Source organism: Salvelinus sp. IW2-2015, linkage group LG15, assembly GCF_002910315.2.
Source record: "Salvelinus sp. IW2-2015 linkage group LG15, ASM291031v2, whole genome shotgun sequence".
Taxonomy (NCBI): domain Eukaryota; kingdom Metazoa; phylum Chordata; class Actinopteri; order Salmoniformes; family Salmonidae; genus Salvelinus; species Salvelinus sp. IW2-2015.
Window position 1 is genome coordinate 30,974,115 of NC_036855.1, and position 26,118 is coordinate 31,000,232.

Sequence of the window (26,118 nt, forward strand, 5' to 3'; positions counted from 1 at the left end):
GGCGCCAGTTTGATGTAATTCGTGTTCACAGCTTCAATGTTTTTACAATATTACAATTCCAGGCTGCCATAGGACAAAAATCAAACTAACACCCTTGGGGTGTGCACCATATTTACATTGAATTCCAACGTGATGTTTTCTCACAAAAAGTTATATCAAATCAAATAAATTGCTGTAGAATTTAGTGGAGTGCAGGCGGTGTCAGATCGTGCAGAAGATCCTTACGGAGGTCAGGGTGTTGGAGTGTGGGCAGGCTTAGCGATGGGCTGGTCCAGGCGCGCTCAACGATGAAAAACAACGGGGATATATACCAACGGCCACGGTAGAAGCAGACATCGCGGAATCACCAAGCATTGTAAACATTAGCGTTGCATTTTAATTCCTGCAGCAAGTGTTATTTGGGTTTTAATTCCTACGACAGAGGGTGTGACGCGCCCCCACAAAGGACAAGGCGCGGACAATGCACTGAGGTAAGCACTCAACATAACTTAACATACCTGAATGTTTTTTTCATTGATGTAAATTCGTTTTGAGTAATTTAACCTATCAACATATTCGTGACAATCCATTTGCCGATACACACCTTTCATTTGGTGACATTGCTCCGCAATTAAATGTAAGCCTATACTATAATGTGTGATGCATGCCTGCCATAACACTGATGGGAGAATGACCAGTGATGTAGAAAATAAAACCATCTCCAATCTGAAATGAATAACATTTCTAATTCCCTATAATATAATTTCAAAAGCCTAGCTGATCCACCTTTTTCTCCCAACTGTGCTGCCTACTATGGCCTACATTTTTATTGGTCTGCTAATCATCACCAGCAATCTGTTCTGCCGCAGCAGACATGGATGCCTATGATTTATGGACATTCTTCATCAGAATAGTATAGCCTATCTATTATTTTCGATGTTAGAAATTCGTTTATCTTGGCTTTAAACGTATTACATGGTGGTTCTGTTATATTTGAGTTTACATAGCCCATGCAGGGCAGATGCTCTTATTTTCCAACGTCAAACCGCATAAAGGGAATTGGATTATGTCACGAGGAGGGACCGTCTTGCATGGATGCGCCCTTTATTTGTAATTTTATGGGATCGGTCATTTCGCGTTTTATTATGCAGATTGGGGCCTGTGTAGCCAGGCTATAATGGATTCGTGAGGACAAAAAGTGGCGTCTCCGCTCACCTCTTGGTAACACCACAACATAGCTCGGCATATTGCGGGTGGCCATCAGTTTAGATCCTCCTGCCAGGCAGGGCTGAAACATCAGTCGCGCAGTGGGAGCTGATGTTGCAGCGCTGCTCGCCTGGTTGCTAGGCAGCCGTACAGGGGCCATGGGGTATCATATGAGGGATGCTGCTATGGAGGAACTGAACAAAATGGAGAGGCTAGGCCTATTTTTTAAGGAGTCACTTGAATCCACTTCCTTGCTCTGGTCAGATGATCATTTGTTTTGAACAGACCTAGTGGTTAGAGCGTTGGGCCAGTAACCGAAAGGTTGCTGGATCAAATCCCCACGCTGACAAGATAAACATCTGTCATTCTGCCCCTGAGCAAGGCAGTTAACCCACACTTCCCCGGGCCCCGAAGACTTGGATGTCGATTAAGGCAGCCCCCGTACCTCTCTGATTCAAAGGGGTTGGGTTAAATGCGGAAGACACATTTCAGTTGAAGGCATTCAGTTGTACAACTGACTAGGTATCCCCCTTTCCCTTTCCTAAGCTTAAGTAAACAATCAAATGGCTTCTTTCATGTACAGTGCATTCAGAAAGTATTCAGACCCCTTCACTTTTTCCAGATTTTGTTATGTTACAGCCTTATTCTAAAATGGATTACATAAATATTTTACCACATCAATCGACACACAATACCCCATAAGAACAAAGCAAAAACAGGTTTTTAGAAATCTTTGCAAATTTATTAAAAATAAATAACAGAAATACCTTAAGTATTCAGAACCTTTGCTATTAAACTCAAAATTGAACTCAGGTGCATCCTGTTTCCATTGATCTTCCTTGTTATTTTTCTACAACTTGATTGGTGTCCACCTGTGGTAAATTAATTAATTGGACATGATTTGGAAAGGCACACACCTGTCTATATCATGTCACACAGTTGACAGTGCATGTCCGAGCAAAAACCAAGCAATGAGGTCAAAGGAATTGTCCGTGGAGCTCCGAGACAGGATTGTGTCGAGGCACAGATCTGGGGAATGGTACCAAAACATTTCAACAGTATTGATGGTCCCCAAGAACACAGTAGCCTCCATCATTCTTAAATGGAAGAAGTTTGGAACCAGCAAGACTCTTCCTAGAGGTGGCCGCATGGCCAAACTACATCATTGGGGGAGAAGGGCCTTGGTCAAGGAGGTGACCAAGAACCCGATGGTCACTCTGACAGAGCTCCAGAGTTCCTCCGTGGAGATGGGAGAACCTTCCAGAAGGACAACCATCTCTGCAGCACTCCACCAATCAGGCCTTTATGGTAGAGTGGCCAGACTGAAGCCACTCCTCAGTAAAAGGCACATGACAGCCCGCTTGGAGTTACCAAATGGCATCTAATTGACTCTCAGACCATGAGAAACAAGATTCTCTGGTCTGATGAAAACATGATTGAACTCTTTGGCCTGAATGCCAAGCATCACGTCTGGAGGAAACCTGGCATCATCTCTATGGTGAAGCATGGTGGTGGCAGCATCATGCTATGGGGGTGTTTTTCAGCAGCAGCGATTGCGAGACTAGTCAGGATCGAGGGAAAGATGAATGGTGCAAAGTACAGAGAGATCTTTGATGAAAACCTGCTCCAGAGCGCTCAGGACCTCAGACTGGGGCGAAGGGTCACCTTCCAACAGGACAACGACCCTAAGCACACAGCCAAGACAACGCAGGAGTGGCTTCGGAACAAGTCTCTGAATGTCCTTGAGTGGCTCAGTCAGGGCCCTCACTTGAACCCGATCAAACATCTCTGGAGAGACCTGAAAATAGCTGGGCAGCGACGCTCCCCATCCAACCTGACAGAGCTTGAGAGCGTCTGCAGAGAAGAATGGGAGAAACTCCCCAAATACATGTGTGGCAAGCTTGTAGTGTCATATCCAAGAAGACTTGAGGCTGTAATCAATCGCTGCCAAAGGTGCTTCAACAAAGTACTGAGTAAAGGGTCTGAATACTCATATAAATGTGATATTTCAGTTTTCGATTTTTAATGCATTTGCTAAAATGTCAAAACTGTGTGAAAAAAATTGATGAAGGAAAAAAACGATTTAATACATTTGAAAACACGGCTGTAACGTAACAAAATATGGAAAAAGTCAACCGGTCTGAATAGTTTCTGAATGCACTGTATGTTCATCAATAGCCTATAATTAGCTATTGCTTGAAGTAGGTTATTGTCAGCAGCACATCATCATTACTGTGTATTTCTCCCTCACAGTGGAGGGGTAGACTTTTATCTGTGGAGTAATGGGTGGGTGTATGTAGATAAGACAAGCACCCAGCATTTGTTCATGGCACAAGCCCTTTATACTCTGAGAGAAATCTTGTCTCTGGTGAACCAGCCACATCATGGAGACTGTGTTGAAGATTAGTTTCTAGGAACTCTGATAGTCTCAATGTATAATATGCCAGTGTATCTGTCCTTAGGGGGACGCCAAAGGTTACATGACTAAATGGAGTCTATTTCACTGCATTATCATTCATTTGTAGGTGAAACCGACGTCCGTGTGCTTCTAACAATATAGCTCCACTGCCCCTAGTGGACTAGTGGTCCTCTGCTCACAAACACACGTGACCCCCTTCCTTGACAAACTACTAACCGATTGAGCTACAGAAAAATATCTAATTCGATAGCTCCATTGGCGACATTTCAAGCTAGCTGTGGGGTGAGCTTATGGCATGTTCTTAACTCCGTAGCATTAGCCTACATAGTTTCATGCAGCTATTAGCAATGGAATCGGTTCAATTGTAGCCTAAGTGTACAGATAAACTACACACAAGCTTATGTGGAATATCTTTTATGTTCCAGATACTAATACTTATCATAAACATTATCGGTATGAAGTAAGTCAGAAAATCAATAATGTATGGAGACCTAATGCCTGAAGAGGAAGGGAGACAGATGCAGGAGAGAGGAGACAGTGGCGACGTTGCTGTCTGGAGAGATGCACTGTCTCCATTTACCGAATCCAGGAAAGTGCTTAATCAAAGTTCCTCTTGAGCATTATTGGTAGGGATGTTAACGTTTTAAATTAACCCTTGTATAATATTTGTCGTCTCTTCTGTGCTCCGGTCCTCATTATTTAGTACGATGATTTAACCTTTTACTGCAGTGGGCTAAATCAGGGTCATACAGAATGTTTCTTAGTAGTATTAAACAAAGATACTTTGAAAGAAAAGTACAGACCTCACACACATGGTTATGGGCTTTAAAAAAAGATAAGAGTTTAAATGTATATTTTGAGTTTGCATCCCAATATTACACTTTCTATATCACAGAAGACTGAAATATAACAAAACCGTTTGAAATAGAAACACCTGATTGTCAGCGGGGTTTTTGAAATAATGTTTATTAATAAAAATATTAATAACGTTCCACCAATGAGGCCACTAGAGGGGGATTTAGTCACTTGACTGCAGGAAAGGGTTTTAATAGCCTGGGTGTGTTCTAAACGAACAAACAGGGACAGGAGGAACTGATCGGTCTGATAATACATTATGTAAAATGATCGTGACCAGGGGTAAATGGTTACATGTTCTGCTGTATCAGCTTGGTAGATTTCTAAACTGGACAGGATGCTGGAAAATCGTTGCAGAAAATCTGTCAAACCATCAGCATCTAAACACGCGGAACATGCCCTGAGATTAGAGKAAGGCTTCTGAAAGGATGTAATTATGGTTTTCATTTATAGTTATCAACAATTATGCGCAAACTTGTGAACTATACACAATCAATGATGAGTGGGCATTCTTCTGAACCAATGGCTGTCATGCACTACCTAGGTTGGAACAACACATTGAGGAGGAAGAAGGATGTTAACTAGAAAGAAATATCAAAATGCACACTCAACAATAGAAAATCTATGAAAAATAGACAAACAGGCAGCTTTAAAGTTCAGCAGAAGAACTGGGATCTTGAGAATGCATTTTCATGACATGTTTTAAACGGAACATGGAGCCTAGATAAAACGTAGTCTAAAGAGATACAAAGACAGCTGGAGTTGAACCAAGGACAGGGCCAGGAAGGGTCTGTCTACCTTAAAGCAATCCAACGCAATTTGGCCTGTTAATTTATGAAAGATGATCTCATTATTATGCATATAATTATGCTTGAATATTCAGGAAGATATCAACGCTGAGTTTTCTGTTATTTTTAGAACTTGAGATGAAAAGGGGGTTTAGATCTAAAGTGTCAATGACAAAGACACTGTATCTTCACCCAGATATATTTTTTAAAGTTAGCTAGGTAGTGACAACTGGCTGAGATGAAAGCGGGTTAGCATGGATAAACAAGACAGAATCAATGCTGACTTTTTCCAAAGTAGTTCCATAATTAGTTTGTAACCACTAACTGCACTTTCTCTCATTAACCTAATGAAAGCCTGGCCAGAGAAATCAATCTGGGACTACTTATGTAATACTCCTATTCACCCCCTCTTTCCTCTAACTGCATCTCCAGCTCTCAGAGTCAGGAGAAAGGCCTGGCTGCCATATCAATCCAGTGAAAGAGGCCGGTGCATTTACACAGATCAATAAATATTTGCACACATGCACATAAAATGTGGTTTCCACATGCCCAGCTCCTAATTTGGACTGGCAGAGGCTCATCATATAACCAGCAGTCAGAGCTCCCTTGTCATAGCTCCCCTCTCCTTCTCTTTCCTCCGTTTTTTCCTGGAGCTCAGGTGATGAGGCTGGGGAGCAGGAGGAGGAAGAAGTAGTGGTGGAGGAGTAGTATATTTGTCCTGAGGACCCGGTTGGACATGATTCCAGTTTGGGAAACCCTGGTCTACACCAGGAGGGTCACCAGGAGGGACCAGCCAATGAAGATGGAAGTCCCACCCAGTTGACTAGATTAAAATGGTGGAAGCCCTCAATGGCGCAGCCCATGCTAATACAGCCTTTTGGCCAATAGAGGATTTTATCATTCGCTATCATTCTCTATGGCCCTGCCCTAAATAGTAATTCCTTTGACCAGAGCTGTATGGGCCTTGGTCAAGTGTGGTGCACTATATAGGGAATAGGGTGCCATTTGGGATGCAGTCACACTCACAACCACACCACAGCACAGCATGAACTGGGACCTGCCAGGGCAGAGGCAACAGAAATGTGTCTGTTTATATCGATCAATCAAATGTATTTATAAAGCCCTTCTTACATCAGCTGATATCTCAAAGTGCTGTACAGAAACCCAGCCTAAAACCCCAAACAGCACGCAATGCAGGTGTAGAAGCACGGTGGCTAGGAAAAACTCCCTAGAAAGGCCGGAACCTAGGAAGAAACCTAGAGAGGAACCAGGCTATGAGGGGTGGCCAGTCCTCTTCTGGCTGTGCCGGGTGGAGATTATAACAGAACATGGCCAAGATGTTCAAATGTTCATAGAGGACCAGCAGGGTCAAATAATAATAATCACAGTAGTTGTAGAGGGTGCAACAGGTCAGCACCTCAGGAGTAAATGTCAGTTGGATTTTCTTAGCCGATCATTCAGAGTATCTGTACCGCTCCTGCTGTCTCTAGAGAGTTGAAAACAGCAGGTCTGGGACAGGTAGCACGTCCGGTGAACAGGTCAGGGTTCCATAGCCGCAGGCAGAACAGTTGAAACTGGAGCAGCAGCACGGCCAGGTGGACTGGGGACAGCAAGGAGTCATCATGCCAGGGTGGCCAGCAGAGATAGGTGGGATGGGCTGAGGGAAGCTGAGGGTTGGGATGTGGAATTGGAGACAAGTNGAAAACAGCAGGTCTGGGACAGGTAGCACGTCCGGTGAACAGGTCAGGGTTCCATAGCCGCAGGCAGAACAGTTGAAACTGGAGCAGCAGCACGACCAGGTGGACTGGGGACAGCAAGGAGTCATCAGGCCAGGTGGTCCTGAGGCATGGTCCTAGTGCTCAGGTCCTCCTAGAGAGAGCGAGAAAGAAAGAAAGAAAGAAAGAAAGAAAGAGAGAAAGAAAGTGAGAAAGAGAGAGAGAGAAAAGAGAGAGAAATAGAGAGAGAAATAGAGAGAGCATACATAAATTCACACAGGACACCGGATAAGACATGATAAATACTCCAGATATAACAGACTGACTCTAGCCCCCCAACACATAAACTATTGCAGCATAAATACTGGAGGCTGAAACAGGAGGGGTCGGGAGACACTGTGGCCCCGTCCGACAATACCCCCGGACAAGGCCAAACAGGCTGGCTATAACCCCACCCACTTTGCCAAAGCACAGCCCCCACACCACTGGAGGGATATCTTCAACCACCAACTTACCATCCTGAGACAAGGCCGAGTATAGCCCACAAAGATCTCCCCCACGGCATAAACACAAGGGGGGGTGCCAACCCGGACAGGAAGATCACGTCGGTGACTCAACCCACTCAAGTGACGCACCCCTCCTAGGGACGGCATGGAAGAGCACCAGTAAGCCAGTGACTCAGCCCCTGTAATAGGGTTTGAGGCTGAGAATCCCAGTGGAGAGAGGGGAACCGGCCAGGCAGAGACAGCAAGGGCGGTTCGTTGCTCCAGTGCCTTTCCGTTCACCTTCACACTTCTGGGCCAGACTACACTCAATGATAGGACCTACTGAAGAGATGAGTCTTCAATAAAGACTTAAAGGTTCAGACCGAGTCTGTGTCTTTCACATGGATAGGCAGACCATTCCATAAAAATGGAGCTCTATAGGAGAAGGCTCTGCCTCCAGCTGTTTGCTTAGAAATTCTAGGGACAGTAAGGAGGCCTGCGTCTTGTGACCATAGCGTGCGTGTAGGTATGTACGGCAGGACCAAATTGGAAAGGTAGGTAGGAGCAAGCCCGTGTAATGCTTTGTAGGTTAGCAGTAAAACCTGGAAATCAGCTCTTGCCTTAACAGAGAGCCAATATAGAGAGGCTAGCACTGGAGTAATATGATCACATTTTTTGGTTCTAGTCAAGATTCTAGCAGCCGTGTTTAGCACTAACTGAAGTTTATTTAGTGCTTTATCCGGGTAGTCGGAAAGTAGAGCATTGCAGTAGTCTAACCTAGAAGTGACAAAGCATGGATACATTTTTCTGCATCATTTTTGGGCAGAAAGTTTATGATTTTTTAAATATTACATAGATGGAAAAAAGCTATCCTTGAAACAGTATTGATATGTTCGTCAAAAGAGAGATCAGGGTCCAGAGTAACGCAGAGGTCATTCACAGTTTTATTTGAGACGACTGTAAAACCATCAAGATTAATTGTCAGCTTCAACAGAAGATCTCTTTGTTTCTTGGGACCTAGAACTAGCATCTCTGTTTTGTCCGAGTTTAAAAGTAGAACATTTGTCGCCATCCACTTCCTTATGTCTGGAACACAGGCTTCCAGGGAGGGCAATTTTGGGGCTTCACCATGTTTCATCGAAATGTACAGCTGTGTGTCGTCCACATAGCAGTGAAAATTAACATTATGTTTCCGAATGACATCACATAGAGGTAAAATATATAGTGAAAACAATAGTGGTCCTAAAACGGAGCCTTGAGGAACACCAACATTTACAGTTGATTTGTCAGAGGACAAATCATCTACAGACAAACTGATATCTTTCCGACAGATAAGATCTAAACCATGTAGACCAATTTGGGTTTCCAATCTTTCCAAATGAATGTGATCGATGGTATCAAAAGCAGGTCTAGGAGCACGAGGACAGATGCAGAGCCTCGGTCTGACGCCATTAAAAGGTCATTTACCACCTTCACAAGTGCAGTCTCAGTGCTATGACGGGGTCTAAAACCAGACTGAAGCATTTCGTATACATTGTTTGTCTTCAGGAAGGCATTGAGTTGCTGCGCAACAGCTTTTTCAAAACATTTTGAGAGGAATGGGAGAGTCGATGTAGGCTGATAGTTTTTTATATTTTCTGGGTCAAGGTTTGGCTTTTTCAAGAGAGGCTTTATTTCTGCCAATTTTAGTGAGTTTGGTACACATAATATGTTCAACATAGTATGTTCAACATAGGAAGGCCAAGCAAAGGAAGCAGCCTTTTCAGTAGTTTAGTTGGAATAGTATGCAGCTTGAAGGTTTAGAGGCCATGATTATTTTCATCAATGTGTCAATGTGTCAAGAGATATAGTATTAAAAAACTTGAGTGTCTCCCTTGATCCTAGGTCCTGGCAGTGTTGTGCAGACTCAAGACAACAGAGCTTTGGAGGAATACGCAGATTTAAAGAGGAGTCTGTAATTTGCTTTCTAATGATCATGATCTTTTCGTCAAATAAGTTCATGAATTTATCACTGCTGAAGTGAAAGAGAGAATGGATGGAAAGCTTAGGCAAATAAATAAGTAACCTGTATTAAAACTGATGAAAAATCAACCTGAATGTGGTGATACAGTACACATAATTAAGATTTTTTTCTGTGATAGTGCACAATGCTTTCTGTGTACCAAGGCTAATTCAAGTTTGTACCACCACAGAATAAAATCCTTCAAATGAAAGGTTGTGGGCAGCAGTTCATCCATACTATTAGGCCTGGTGGTGGGAGTGACTTGGTATTTGGGAGTAGATTTAATGCATTAGGGAGGAGGAATTAAGAGTGCATTTAGATCAGTGGCGGTCGGTGCAGTTTAAGATGAGGGAGGGCGATTATTTTTTTTATGAGCATGGCCTTATTTCTATTACAGCATATTGGATGGCTGTCATTCATATTCCATTCACCCAGTTCAATGTAACATTGATAGGTTTAGGCTACTACATGATGCTTCAATTTTCTCTCTACCCATCATAAGGTTGCTACAACCTAGCCTATGAATGAAAGTTTACAACATAGGTGCACACATGTCGAGAGAAAATTTTGAGGTGAAAGACAGTGACACATTCAATACTGCCTTTCACACTCTTGCCTGCATCTAGCTGATCTAGGGTGTAATCATTAGTCCTAAAGTTGCAAACAAGACTTTCTCTTGCAGGTATGTTTATCCCCGTTTGCTTCCATTTAAGAAACGTTTTTCAACAGAATACAACCTTGATCACACATAAACACAGTTCACTTTCATAGCAGCCACATTGTATTCCTACTTGCATCTACATGCTCCCTTCCTCTCACCTTTTCCCTTTGCTTGTGGATTTCAATGCACGACACATCAGATGTCTGTGACCAGGCAAAAAATAATTTCTAAGCCAAACCATATCATAACCGCTAACCGCTAAAAACAGCCTACATTTTTGTCACCATATTAGCTAAAGTAATGTCATAGTCAGCTAATAGAACTAACACGTTAGTAAACCCGCTACAATCATGCAGTACAGCGTACAGTCAGTTTAGCAGTTACACTGGCGAGCCCCCGGTGGCAATAAATTAGTAAAACCAAAGCTTACCTTGACTTGGAAGAGTTCAAGTGTTGGATAGCCATAGCTTGCTAGCTAACATAGAATCCCTCGCTGTTTGAGCTGGGTGTGAGTAGGTTAAACTAGCTAGCTGCATTAACTATTTAAGTAAGTACTCCTAATTCCTCTCTCTCTCTTGCTTCTACACTTTTGAATAAATTAATTTGTTTAAAACTGTTCAACTATTGTCTTTCTCTCTCTTTGAGTCAACTACTCACCACATTTTATGCTCTGCAGTGCTAGCTAGCTGTAGCTTATGCTTTCAGTACTAGATTAATTCTTGGCTCCTTTGATTGGGTGGACAACATGCCAGTTCATGCTGCAAGAGCTCTGATCGGTTGGAGGATGTCCTCCGGAAGTTGTCGTAATTACTGTGTAAGTCTATAGAAGGGGTGAGAACCATGAGCCTTCTAGGTCAATGTACCCAGAGGAAGACGGATATGGCTTCCATAGACGGAAGCTAGCTGTCCTCCAGCTACACCATGGTGCTACCCTACAGAGTATTGTTGAGGCTACTGTAGACCTTCATTGTAAAACAGTTTTAATTAGTGACGTGAACGTCTGGTGACGTGAATATATTTAGTATAGTTTTAGCTAAAAAGGAACATTTTAAATGTTTCACTATTTTATTTTTATGAAATTCACTGAGGATGGTAATTCCATTCCTCCTCTGAGGAGCCGCCACTGATTTAGATAGTAGTAGAATATTTACAGATTATGGGTAAAAACTGTTTGGGAGCTTGGGAAACCTTACCAACACAAAGTGCATATCCTGAAATTCACCATTGACTATTTAAAGGGATAGTTCAACCAAAATATACATTTGTATAATTCAGAGAAATGCACATAGATTTGTATGTTTGGTTAAATATACATTTAGCATCTGAGTTCATCACCATGTTTGCCTATTCTTGAGATGTTTACAATACCAGGCATGTTATTTTCATGTGATTTTCATGTGAAATATATTTTTCATCATTACTCACAATAACAAAGCAACAATAACAAATAACAAAAAATATTAGCTTTTTTTTTTTTTTAACTACTGAAATATCACATTTACATAAGTATTCAGACCTTTTACTCAGTACTTTGTTGAATCACCTTTGGCAGCGATTACAGCATTGAGTCTTCTTGGGTATGACGCTACAAGCTTGGCACACCTGTATTCTTCTCTGCAGTTCCTCTCAAGCTCTGTCAGGTTGGATGGGGTGCGTCGCTGCACAACTATTTTCACGTCTCTCCAGAGATATTCGATTGGGTTGAGTCCGGGCTATGGCTGGGCCACTCAAGAACATTCAGAGACTTGTCCCGAAGCCACTCCTGCGTTGTCTTGGCTGTGTGCTTAGGGTTATTGTTCTGTTGGAAGATGAACCTTCGCCCCAGTCTGAGGTCCTGAGCGCTCTGGAGCAGATTTTCATCAAGGATCTCGCTGTACTTTGCTCTGTTAATCTTTCCCTCGATCCTGACTAGTTTCACAATCCCTGCTGCTGAAAAACATTCCCACAGCATGGTGCTGCCACCACCATGCTTCACCATAGAGATGATGCCAGGTTTCCTCCAGACGAGATGCTTGGCATTCAGGCCAAAGAGTTCAATCATGTTTTCATCAGACCAGAGAATCTTGTTTCTCATGGTCTGAGAGTCAATTAGATGCCCTTTGGTAACTCCAAGCGGGCTGTCATGTGCCTTTTACTGAGGAGTGGCTTCAGTCTGGCCACTCTACCAGAAAGGCCTGATTGGTGGAGTGCAGCAGGGATGGTTGTCCTTCTGGAAGGTTCTCCCATCTCCACAGAGGAATTCTAGAGCTATGTCAGTGACCATCGGGTTCTAGGTCTACTCTCTGACCAAGGCCCTTCTCCCCCGATTGCTCAATTTGGCCGGGCAGCCAGCTCCAGGAAGAGTCTTGGTGTTTCCAAACTTCTTCCATTAAGAATGATGGAGGCCACTGTGTTCTTGGGGATCTTCAATGCTGCAGACATTTTTTGGGGTACCCTTCCCCACATCTGTACCTCGACACAATCCTGTCTCGGAGCTGTACGGACAATTCCTTCGACAACATGGCTTGGTTTTTGCTCAGATGTGCACTGTCAACTGTGAGACCTTATATAGACAGGTGTGTGCCTTTCCAAATCATGTCCAATCAATTGAATTTACCACAGGTGTAGTCCAAGTTGTAGAAATATCTCAAGGATAGTCAATGGAAACAAGATGCACCTGAGATCAATTTCGAGTCTCATAGCAAATGGTTTGAATACTTATGCAAATAAGCTATTTCTGTTTATTTGTAAGAAATTTCTAAATACCTCATAAATTATTTTATTTAAGCAATTTTAGAATAAGGCTGTAATGTAACAAAATGTGGGAAAAGTTAAGTGGTCTGAATGCTTTCTGAAGGCACTGTGCATGTGGCTAATCGGAGTAGTTTCAGATAGCACAGGAGAGAGGGCGTGTTTGTGGTCTTATCTGCTGTTAGCAGAAATGTGTATGTTCACTGGCGGAGGGTTGGTTGGCTCTTTTTGAAAACCTTTACGGTAAGTCTTACTGGTTCTCCCATTACTGGCCCTCTATGATTGAGTTGACTTCCTGCTGGCGGGCGTTGTAATGTTGCTGTCTGACCTCTTACTGCTAATGCTGCATTTCTCCACTTCCCATTGGTTCCGCTAGCCAACAGCCCACACAGGCTTTACTCTGTGGAATATCTCATCCCTGGTTTTGGGGTGGGAGATAAGCTCCTGTGTCTATGTTGAAAGTTGATGCTTGGTACCTACAGTAGATTACAATAAAATAAAATAAAAATACAGTCCATTCATGCACTGTATTTGTTGCATAAATTAAGAGTGTGTGCGTCACTAGCAGGACTTAAAAATGTGTTTTTCTAAATGTATATCTTTCTATTTGAAACAGAAATTAATGGATCTTCTTCTCCTCTTCCCAGCTCTCCCCACCCCTCGTCCTGTGGCACCCCCTTGTGAGCAGTAGAAGATGAGCACCTCGCCCACCCCTAAGGGCACGCCTGTGCAGCAGAGCTCCAGTGATGGGGGCCCTAGTGATGGGGTCCTCGAGGCTCTTGTGTCTCCACAGCACTCTACACCTGGCTCCTCCGGGCCCCAACACAAGAAACGCGTCTCCAGCCTCCTGCAGAGCCCGGTGAGTAAAACACTGTGTGTGTGCGTGCGTCCGGTCTGTTTGGGTCTGTGAGCGCACACACGTGTCTGTTTGTGCATATGCACATAACTTTTCAAGGAGCGGTTTTAAAAAGTCCCACTTCAGTTTTGCATTATGGACATCCCTTACTCACTCTACCCTGACCTCCCCCCCATCCCATCGTTCCACGCTGTGTCCAATCCCTCTGCCCTCCACTCTCCCTTCCCCCTCATTAGATCTCCAAAGATATGATTATCTCCACAGCTCAGATTTAATCTGCTCTGAATCACCACTTGACAGCTGCAGACGGGAGCCTTTGCCATAGTGTGTGTGTGTGTGCGCATGTGCCGTGCTTGTGTGCGAGGGACACAAAAAGGAGGCCTGGAGTTGTGAAGATAGAAGTAGCAGCGGACAGTGCTAATGAATGGCGAGAGGGAAATGCATTAGATGATGCGGTTTAAAAGCCTTTTATTGTGAACATTTGATGTGTCTGTCTGCTTTAGGAACTATGCTGCTCTATGCAGTATTTGTGAGTGTGTTTGGGTGAGTGTTTTAGCCCTCAGGCTAATTGTGTGTGCATTTTAGCAGCATGCAGACTAATGTGTGTGTGTGTGTGTGTGTGTGCGTGCGTGCAGTCGTTCCGTGAGGAGCTGGATGTTCTGATCCAGGAACAGATGAAGAAGGGAGGCAGCAGCTCCAACCTCTGGGCTCTGAGGCAGCTAGCTGATTACATGGCCTCTCACGGCTCACCTGCCGCCCTGTCCGCCTCCAGTACAGGTACACACACAAACCGACATACTCCTGTTAAAATAGACGTCACCCAGACATTGAGCCAAATAGAAATCGATTGCAAAATTTCCCTAACATCAAGACACAGACAAATAACTCCCCGAATCACCTCACCAACAGATAAAACACACACAAGATAATGTTCTGTGATCTGCTATTGACTTCTCTCTCCGTGTAGGCATGATGATGGTGACACCCATCAACGACCTGCATGGCTTGGAGCCCAGCGGCATGGTGAAGGGAGAGAGGCTGATGCGTTGTAAACTGGCCAGTGTCCACCGCCTTCTGGACCTTTACGGCTGGGCCCAGCTCAGCCACACCTGCCTCACCGTGAGTAGACTTGCCTGGCTGACACTCTTTCTCTCTATCATTCTTTTGCTTTGTTCTTTTAGAGCCCTATTTTGACAATGCAAAAAGCACTACTGTTCAAATAGATGGTTTTAGTACCATCATTACCATTACAATGTCCATGAGTAGGGCTGTTGCGGTGACCGTATTACCGCCACACCGGCGGTCACGAGTCATGAAGGCAGTCAAATTCCACATGACCGTTTAATGCCGGTAATTAGGCTTCTCCAAGCTCTGTTGCTGCTGCTGGTCATTAGTAGCCTACCAAACTTGCTAACTGCCTGGTACTCAGCACGCTATTGTACCTCTAATCACTCTGACATCATCACAAATGTAATCGAAGATCTAATCAAACACTTCATGAGAGCCCATGAGCTCATGTTGCGGAAAATTTCTATAGCCTACGTAATTGCGGGAGAAAACAGAGTGATGGCCGCTAATAATAATAGGAGGATCCTATCAGCTTTCTATAGGCTAGGCCTACTATATGTATTTCTCAACTTTCCTAATATTAAGCACATTGCTTATCTTTACAACAGGAGTATAGCCTACCTGGCTGGCATGAAAATAAACCACGGGGAAAAGCGTCCTCCATTCGCTATTTAAGTGCATAGATGACATGTATTTTTTCCCGCGGCCCCGTTTCGATACAGGTGCATCATAATGGTCCATTCTAAATCAAAACAAATTTCACACATATATTATTTGGTATATGTAAAGACAAGATTAAATCAAGAATAGTCTGATGGGTGACAATATTAGCCTATCACCTGTAGTATATATTATCACTTGTGAATGATGCCCAGCATAAGAAACAATGCCCTTTTTTTGTGACTTTTTCTAATCATAGTCACACACCTCATGTAGCCTAGTCCATAGGCCTATATGTTTTAATAAGGTTTGTATCACAACTAAATTGGCCAAATAACTTCTTAAAATTAAGAAAATTAATCCACTTTACAAGGGATTTAGAGCCTAACTGGCATACATAAGCAGCGCGTGAGTTTCATGTTTGGGGAAGATAATTTTCACCATAAAAATGCTACTTTTTTAAATAAAAGCATTACATGCATAATTGCATTTGCGGTTCCTTTTGATAATGGTGTTTTCCTGCTAATGGAACATATGCGCTTATAGCCTTCTACCATGAGCTCATTGCTGCTCTTATAATGTGAAGAAATAGCCTAATAGTTTATCAACATTTTAAGATAAATGTTCTGATCTGTTGCGTCAGCCACATTGTATAAAAACTTTTTATGCTAGTGGTTGTATTAATTTGGGATCTATCGCATCCCACAACTGTCCCAGACTGTTTGGAATATTTATTTCTTGCACAGAATAGATTAGGTCGACTTTTGTACTATGGGGGGTGGTAGATTGACATAGGCTAGTGCTTTTGTGGTTAGTTAGGCCTACTCATCTTTTTGGCTGACAAAAGTAAATGTGGACAGTTCTTCCAATATCTTCAATATGCACCTCGGGAATTGGATAAGGACGTGTGCAGTTGCATCCCTGGTGTGTCTGTCTTCACTTGTAGCCTGTGCGAAAGACCCGATCATGTGATGGAGCATGCAGTACTCAGGGAGAAGGCACAATGGCCACTAGCCGCAAAAGCCATGGATTTTTTTTAGGGGGCATTACGGCCACGCAAAGGGGATGCCGCTGTGAAATTCTAGGCATTATCAAGTGCTTGTCAAATTGTGAATGAGAGACTGATGCAGTGTGTACAGCCTGCACAAAACACAAAGCAGAGCTCATGCCTTTTCAAGCAACTTTTTTCATATCATTAGAATTGCATCATGTAGCCTTACAATGTATTAAAAATCAAAAAATATAGCCCAATGTTTGTAGAACTACTAACATTACATTTATAACTCTAAATTAAGCATATAGGAATGCCTATTTTCTTTGTTAACCGCTCAACACAGAATAGCCGCATGTGCGCACTCCCTCAAATCTTTGAGAAAATATCCTTTCTATTTTATTCAGTTTGTTCAATTGTATTCTTCATGCTATAAAATAATGGTATGGAATTCTAACCAAATATTGTCTGCTAAATGAACTAGTGTAGCCCACAGCCAGATCAGGACCTAACATAAGGACAACTCAGACTATGCTATTCTTCTCAAATAGACTACATTTTCTTCATATCATGCTTCTTTAGATCTGTCTAAAATAAATCATGGATTTATTGTGAAGGCTGTATGTGGTGTAGGCTATATTACATTGATTTATTAGACTTTCTAAAATGTAGATGTTCCAAAGTTCTGCATCACCAGACCTATGCGTGGAAGCCAGGAGATGCTAAATGTGTTCGTTAATTAACTGTCAATTACCGTGAGACTGACAGTTATTTGCTTGACAATCACCGGCTGACCCCCACAGCCCTATCAATGAGGGTAAAATTGTATGCAGGGTTTGAAAGTTTGGAGCAGATACTTGACTATGTCGTTGTGTAACTCATTTTAAGAGAACATCTCAGTTTTTACCTTGTCACGTTCGTTTCAATGATTGGACCAAGGTGCAGCGTGCATAGGGTTCCACATGTTTAATAAATAATAAACTCACCAAACAAAACGTGACGTTCTGGGCTGCTCACAGGCAGCTACACAAAAACAAGATCCCACAAACAACAGGTGGGAAAAGGCTGCCTAAATATGATCCCCAATCAGAGACAACGATAGACAGCTGCCTCTGATTGGGAACCATACCAGGCCAACATGGAAATCGAAAAACTAGAATGCCCACCCTAATCACACCCTGACCAAACCAAATAGAGAAATAAAAAGGCTCTCTAAGGTCAGGGTGTGACATACCTTTACTTTCTCTCACTCTATCTTTGTTTGTATTCTATCCATCCCTTCCTTTTCTCTATCCCTGTTTGTAAAGTTTGGTATCTGACAGAGCTGTGTGTGTGTGTGTGTTGTCTCCTGTCAGCTGCGTGTCAGTAAGGAACAGGAGCACTTCCTGGTTCTGCCCAATGGCCTGGCCTATGGTGAGGTCACTGCCTCTAGCCTGGTGAGTTCACTACTAATTCTGCTCCACAGTCATAAAGCGAATCTCTCTACTTGCTGTGGGTTATTATGTAAATAGCCTGATCCCCATTTGAGTTTAGCTGCTAACGTAAACGGTACTTTTATACTGGCCGATACACGTAAGCACTAACTATTCAGTCATCTCACTGATGCTTAGTTTAACTTGCCCCTGTTATCACAGAACTCCTTCAACAAGGGCTTAACAGTTAAACATCGTAATAAACAATACGCATTGCAATAAGCATTACACAAATATAAATTAATGTGACACTGAGCTCTAATGCTAGTGTTGCTCTGTGTTGTTGTCCTCCCAGGCGAAGGTGAATATCCTTGGGGAGGTGGTGGAGAGGGGCAGCACCACCCTGGGGGTAGACCTGGATTCCTTCAGCCTCCACTCAGCCATCTACTCTACCCGGCCAGACGTACGCTGTCTGGTGCACCTCCACACCCCCGCCACCGCCGCCGTGAGTCACACATACACTTAGGCCCTGCCTAGGGGACAGGGCACACTCAGAACTATCATTAACATATTTTCACATAGTCTCAAATGTTTTTTCTAAAATAATGGAGTTTTAGGACTAGGTAGAACTAGAGATTATACTTTTTAGTATAAGATATAGACATTATTCACATTTAATGATGACCAGTGTTGAAAAAACATGTCAAATCCTTCATTCCAGAATGTGACTTATAGTTGTCTGTGTGTGCAGGTGTCCGCCATGAAGTGTGGCCTGCTGCCACTGTCCCATGAGGCTCTGCTGGTGGGTGAGGTGGCGTCCTACGACTACAATGGGCTGATGGAGAACGAGGAGGACCGGGTGGAGCTTCAGAAGAGTCTCGGGCCCACCTGCAAGGTGAAAACATTATGGCAGAGCAAGGGTTAACGGAACAGGCTTGTGATTGTCCTGATACTGCTAATTTGCTGCTTGAGAAAAGAATGGCACCATAAATAGGGAAAACATTAGTTACTTTTACTCAATATATTTGTAAAACAATAACAATTGCAATGACAGGGCCGAAGAAAGAAGAGGAAATGAACAAAAATAAGAGTGTACTCTGAGGCAAAAGAGGGTTTTACTATGTTTTTTCTCTTGCTGAAGTCTATCTTTATTCCTAGGTGCTGTTGCTTCGAAACCATGGCATCGTGGCCCTGGGGGAGTCAGTGGAGGAGGCTTTCTACACCATCTACCACATACAGGCTGCCTGTCAGATCCAGGTACAGAGACACACGTACTGACATCGCTTCTGCTGCTCCCTCCAGCCAAAGGCTTGAGGCACAACTCTGACAACCACACAGAGAGAGAGAAGGAGGACTCCCAGACTCATAGCTCAGTGACTGTGTGTGCGTGAGAGAGAAAGACAGAGGGAGAGGGAGAGAACTGCCCGACTCATAGCTCAATGTATGTGTGTGTATGAGAGAGAGTAACAGCACACACATGCACAGCTTTGACAGTTTCGCTCCTGAATGCTTGTCCTTGCCTTAGTACCCTTGTACTGTGACTGTTGTATGTGCAGTACTGTAACTGTACGCTTGCCAAACACTAAGCATAACACACTGCTGCAATCCTGTGTTGTGCTGACAGGTGTCAGCATTGTGCAGTGCTGGAGGAGAGCAGAACCTGATCATGCTGGACCGCTCCACCCACAAACCCAACGCTGCAGGCACCGTGGGCTGGGCCGGATCCACCTTTGGCCCCCTGACCAAGAGTCGACTCGGGGAGCACGAGTTTGAGGCTCTCATGAGGACTCTGGACAACCTGGTGAGATCAAAAGACAGAAGCACATTTACAATGCTAGAAGTATTTTCAATTTAGTGGAACGAGTCAATGTAGAGTACTGCTTTACAATGCTAAAAGCATTGTCAATTTTGTGGAATAGGGAAAGTCATTATGAATAGGGCAGGTAAAATGCTGTTTATGACATGCACTGCACTGGATCTTATCAAACAGGTCATGTGTGTCCCCCTGCACGAATCCATTAACATCCACCACACACAATACTGGATAAACAGTACATAGAATATGCAGACACTAAGAGGGTTCCAGACACAGGTCTTACCTACTTTAACCCTCCAGGATGTGGATCATATGGATCACTTTTATCCCTGGACATTTACAATACATCAATCAGACAAAAACCTTCCTATAAACCTCCCTCTCCCCACCCTCCAGGGTTACCGTACCGGCTACGCCTACCGCTTCCCCGTGCTGCTGGAGCGCTCTCGGACACGGAGGGAGGTGGAGGTACCCGCCACAGTCCACTCCTTCCAGTTTGAGGAGGAGGGAGTGCACCCGTTACCCCGCCAGCACCCCTACGCCCAGCGGCAGCAACAGGAGAAGACCCGCTGGCTCAACACCCCCAACTCCTACCTGAGGGTGAACCAAGACCAAGCCAGCCCCGGACACCAGCGCACCACAGTAAGTATCTGAAGGCCAGCCTCGGACACCAGCGCACAATAGTAAGTACCTGAGGGCCAGCCTCGGACACCAGCGCACCACAGTAAGTATCTGAAGGCCAGCCTCGGACACCAGCGCACCACAGTAAGTATCTGAGGGCCAGCCTCGGACACCAGCGCACCACAGTAAGTATCTGAGGGCCAGCCTCGGANGCGCACCACAGTAAGTATCTGAGGGCCAGCCTCGGACACCAGCGCACCACAGTAAGTATCTGAGGGCCAGCCTCGGACACCAGCGCACCACAGTATGTATCTGAGGGCCAGTCTCGGATACCAGCGCACCACAGTAAGTATCTGAGGGCCAGCCTCGGACACCAGCGCACCACAGTAAGTATCTGAGGGCAATGTTCCCTCAACATTGTTGCTTTTATTTTAAATATCTATTATATTAGAATTTCCACTAATGCAATTGAATTGAACAGCCATTAAAGGCTATGTGTGTGTGTGGCTAATTAATGGATGCAGATGCAACCTTTATTTGTGTGCGTGAAAAGGTGTTTAAAACAGGGTGTTTGCTATAGTACCTCAGGGAGAGAGATTGTTGGAGTCCTTTCAGACAGAACAATACCAGGCAGGCAGAGACCCTCTTACATCAGGCAGGGGGAGGAGACTAGCTCTCACTCTCCCTGTCTCTCTCTCTCCTGTACCTCCCAACCTCTCTTTCTCCTGTCCTCTGCATTGCAGCGGAAAGCCCAGTACTGGTTTTGATTACTGCAGTGCTATCTGCCCTCTGGTGGTTGAAAAGAAAGTCACTGCAGGGGTGTTTCTCTGTCTGAGAACACGTGATAATAATAACACTGCACTCAGAATGACAACAACACTGTATAACACACTGGTTTAAAATAATGGTTATTGTTGTATCTTGATTCCAGTTAAACATGCATTCAGAGTCAAATGACCATGGTGCAAATATTCTTTACTGGATTCAATAGAATATTAGGAGGATGTCATTCGAGAAAGGCACATACCTTTCTCTCTCTCGCGCTCACGCACTGTCATATATAAGATCAACTTTGTCCCCCAAAAATGTCATTGAAAGCACAAACGTGTTGATGGGGCAAAAGCATTTGAAGCAATGTTTATGGGATGGGTCATGCAGCCGAACTCCTGACCCTCAACACTCATCTCTCTTTCTTCAGTGGCTGAAGACAGAGGAGATGCAACAAGGAGCCATCAAGATTGAGAACTCAAATCAGTTTGTTCCTCTTTTTACCAACCCTCAAGAGGTGCTGGAAACACGAAATAAGGTACGTCTGCCTTACTGCTCCCAGTGAGCGATGATGTCACAGTATGGATGTATTACAGGGATCACATGGTTTGGTGTTGGGTTTTCAGCCTTTCAGGGTCTTGTTGTGTATCTCCAGATCCGGCAGCAGAACCGTCAGGACATGAAGACAGCAGGACCCCAGTCCCAAGTACTAGCCGGTGTCATAACGGATGGTAGTCCACTGGTAAGGCTCAAGTACTAGGTCTACAGTGATGTGGCTACTAGTGCTGGAGTATGTATGAATGCTTGCTTTTTACATTTTCATTTGATGTATGGTATTTCTGTCTTAGGTGTTAAACTGAGGCCCTATGGTCTTGACGCAAGAGATGGGTTGTAACCCTGTTGTCTTGGTTAAATACGATTCCTAACCCAGCTGCAGAAGTTACTTTGGCCACCTAACCATCCCCATTAATGATCCTTTCTCCCCTGTTTCTCATTGTAAAGTCCATTAATTAATTAATTAATTCAACCCCTCATCCTCCACCCTGCTAATCTTCCCCAGGTCCAGAAAAAACTGCATGTTGCTGTAAAAAAGAGTGTGCTCTCAGTCAACAAAAGCATCAAAGTAAAGGTAAACAAATAAATAAGATAGTCTGAGAGAGAGAGGAAATCATGAACCATGAAGACGATTAAACCAAGGAGCTCTTCTTAGAGCAAACACAAAGAAGACTTGGAAGATATTGCAATGTTCAACTTTCCTGGGAATGAATAATTTGAGTGTGAAATTGAAATGAGATGGGAAGCATCTTGGGTCGACAATGATTATCAAAACCAAAACAATTGTAATATCCTTTCCTTCTCCTTTTCATCCTAGTCTCCAGACCCGGCAGAACTTGCGATACTTGAGCCGGAGACCCCCAACCCGTTTAACCAGCTGACAGACAAGGAGCTGGAGGAGTACCGCAAGGAGGTGCAGAGGAAGGCAGGAGGTCAAACAGATGGTAAGTGCACTGCTACCAAAAGCTATCCCTCACACTAAATCCAGAGCTTGGACTATTAGGTTCTATCTGCATTTTTGTCAAAATGTTGTTATTGACATAGCTTTGTTCTGTTCAATGTTCTCTACCTACAGTGTGTATAGTTCACTAAATATCCCAATTAATGTTGTTAAGTTCAAAAGAATAAAAGATAACAAAAATTGCTGACACCATTCAAACCAATGAGGGTTCGGAACTTTAAAGCCAATTATCTCAGAATAATCTTTTTGCAGATAGAACCTTATAGTCCCAAGCTCTCGAAATGTTGCCTTACACTATCCCTCACTCTAAATGTGTCTCACTACTGGCTCGCTATTGCCTTATGACTCAAACAAATTATTCCGCTGCTCTATGTTCGCTACATAGTTCAGTCTGAGACTGCCGTCGTTAAAGTCGTTGGTGGTGACGTCCAAATGAGGGGTGTTGTACAAAATCATCAGCGATTGGTTCATCTCTAACCAATCAGAGTATTTACCCATGTGTGTTATGGCTCTGGCCCAACCCATCGTTTTCTGATAACAATCAGAACGGTTAGAATGTGTTTGCCTTCTATAAATCTTTGGGGAGGTACTCAGATCCAGACTCATTGCGGAGAAGAGACTAACGTCCGTGGGCGTGGTGTAGCATTTGGCCAGAGCAAGGAGTTTGGGTAGCCAGGCAAGGCTCGCTATACTCACAGTTAATGTGCCTTTCTTTCACCAATTCCTAATTCACTTCTCACTCTGCCTCACAACTCTTGCACGCGGCTTACTAGAATTAGCTCTATGCACTGTTCTCCTGTGTCTGTCTGTCGTTCTGTGCGTCAGTAGGGGAGGAGGTGGAGAACGAGAAGGAGTCTCTCCCAGCTACCCCCTCCACCAACAACCCTACCCCCTGCAATCCCCCACCCTCAGGTGAGACTCAGCCTGCAGTGCTGAACACACACAGCTGTCTTTGCTTGCCTTGCATACAGGGGAGAAGGACCGCTCAAATTCCTACATGACAATATGTGGGACCCTGTACTGTTGTCTCCACAACCCCTGTTGCGCTCACCATCATTGAATATTTCCCTAAATATTTCAATCCTAACTTGAGATATGTAACATGGACGTTCGCATTAAACATGCATTGATATCAATGTATGGAGTTACGTGCATGGATCTCAATTCGGAGAATATTGTACAATAAGCTCAGTGGCTGAGTGATGTGTGTGTGTGTGGTGGTGTTTGTTGTTGTTGTAAATGTGTCACATTTCAGCGCCGTCTTGTGACGCCCATCTGTCTTCACAACTACTGTATGTACCTCTCTCCTTCTGTCTCTGTGTTCGTCTTTGTCTATGCTCCTCTATACTGACTCATAGGGCACCCCTCTGGTACTGAGATCTTGTCTCAATAGTAAGTACTGAGAAACAAACTGTAAGACATGGTTGCAGTCTCATTAACCAAGCATGTTTAGTTGGGCACAACTGCAATGACATGACATGTCTGCAGTGAAGGGTAGAGTGGGGTAAGTTGAGCCAAAAGGGTAAGTCGAGCCACCCTTTTTTCTCGGAAACCATACCCCAAAAATAATTTGGGTGGCTCAGTTGGTAGAGCATGGCGCTTGCAAGGCCAGGGTTGTGGGTTCATTCCCCACGGGGGGACCAGGATGAATATGTATGAACTTTCCAATTTGTAAGTCGCTCTGGATAAGAGCGTCTGCTAAATGACTTAAATGTAAATGTAAATGTAATAATTTGACCAAATATTTAGAAAGAGGTCATCATTTCATGGAGTCTGTGAAGGAAGAAACCACATGGAAAAAGTGGTAAGCAAGTTAGGTCCAAAAAAGTATATTTAATTTATTGTGTCAGAAGTTCCATGATGCTTGCATCTAAACCAAAGTAGATCATTTTAAGATTGTTATACATCAGTTGGGGTCTCTATAAGCTTCAATATGAGGTCCTAAACATGTCCGAGCATGAAAGTGCATCCTTGTAGCTGTGTGGGCTAATATATTCAAAATGTTTCCCTTGGGTTTAGTTGAGCCAGTGGCCATGGGGTAAATAAAGATAGTTTTAAAAAGGTAGCGGTAATATTTAATTCAGGGCAGAAGGTGGCTTAACTTACCCTGTCCCGCGGCTCAACTTACCCCATACCCGTATCACTTTTTTGGGGGCAAGCTATGTTTTTACATGAATTCTGCTTATTTCCAGGGATACACAACATCCTCAAATATATGTAGGAAGGATGTTTTTTTGCATGTGCTACAGACGGCTATATCGATGGTGGGGGTTGTATATTTTTGTGTACTTCCCGCATACTATGGACTTACTCCACTCTCCCCTACTGTTCCATGCAGCTAACACAAAAATACAAAAACAATCTATTTACTCAGATTGTTTTTTTTCCTTTGCTTTGTTTTACTCCAATAATAAATGAACAAGATGAGACAAAGCAAGACTCCACAGCAGTTCAGAACGGGAAAGGAGAGGAGGAGAAGCAGACCACGGAGGAGCTGGAGAAAGGGATGAAGGCTTTGTCTACCAACGACACTTCTACACCCCCCTCCACCACCCCTGCTGCCCCACCCGCTAAACCGCCCAGCAACACCCCTGAGGGATCCCCCTCCAAGTCCCCCTCTAAGAAGAAAAAGAAGTTCAAGGCCCCCTCGTTCCTAAAGAAGAGCAAGAAGAAAGAGCAGAAAGAGAAAGCTGAAACTTGAGGGGGACATGTAAAATGATTCTGACACACACCCTCCACTTCTAGCCATATACACGGAGGCAAACACACTAACTCGCACTCAAGTCTCCTGTATGTATAGCTCAGTCACTCATCACGTCTAGAAGTAATTCTAATTATTTTATTTTTTGGGGGGGGGGGCAATATTGTTTCTGTACAACTCTCAAATGATCTTGAAACAATCCACAATCATTCTAAATGAAATAGAATCAACAACACCACCTGAATTATGCACTCCCTATTTATTATAAGAAGTAACGCACTTGACACATGTATGTATATAAACCAATGTTGCATTGAAGTATCCTCATAGGCACCCCCTGGCCTGGTCATGTTTATTCGTTTTTAATAGTCAGACGAAGGTGACGGGTATGTACATACGAGCACAGGTGCAGTACATGTAGAATTATGCAGGTATAATAATGTGCTCTTTTTTTTAGCAGAAGTCTTGTTCCAATTAAACTAACTATTCAAATCATAGACAGCAGGGACAAATAAGAAAATAAATGCTAAAAAAAAAGAAAGTCCCCAACATTAAGCTGACAGCTATAAATGCCACTAATACCAAGCAAGGATATGATCTAAGCATTGTGGGAGAAACTTGTTGCTTGATGTTGCAAACTGAAGCCGAACTAAAAGGTACTAAACATTCCACTCTTCCCCAAATTATTATTTGAAATATGTGTACAAAATACCTCTACAGCTGTAATTATTTTTATGATCAGTAGCTGTTATCAAAATGCTGATGTGTGATATTTGTTGGTTTTTAATGTATTATTTCATATTAGAATGTAAAGTGAAAAGTTGCAAGGTTGAAATGTACCAGTCATTAAAGATCAAAGTTGATTTCAA

General features: G+C 43.5%; 1 protein-coding gene across 8 annotated transcripts; it reads left to right on the top strand.

Annotated features, from left to right (window-relative positions):
• Window positions 1-34: 34 nt before the first annotated feature.
• Window positions 35-26,118, top strand: add2 (adducin 2 (beta)). Of its 8 annotated transcripts, XM_024002538.2 has the most exons (17): window positions 35-470; window positions 13,488-13,699; window positions 14,332-14,473; window positions 14,664-14,815; window positions 17,771-17,851; window positions 18,183-18,332; window positions 18,579-18,722; window positions 18,986-19,084; window positions 19,452-19,628; window positions 20,040-20,285; window positions 21,463-21,570; window positions 21,688-21,774; window positions 22,093-22,161; window positions 22,405-22,531; window positions 23,374-23,460; window positions 23,907-23,940; window positions 24,972-25,061. In XM_024002538.2, coding segments are annotated over exons 2-17 (1,869 nt in total). In that variant the 5' UTR covers window positions 35-470; window positions 13,488-13,534; the 3' UTR covers window positions 24,973-25,061. The 8 variants fall into 8 exon arrangements, with proteins under 8 accessions (XP_023858306.1, XP_023858307.1, XP_023858301.1 ...); XM_024002539.2 differs by lacking the exon at window positions 23,374-23,460 and having other exon boundaries at window positions 36-470; XM_024002533.2 differs by lacking the exon at window positions 23,907-23,940 and having other exon boundaries at window positions 39-470; window positions 24,972-26,118.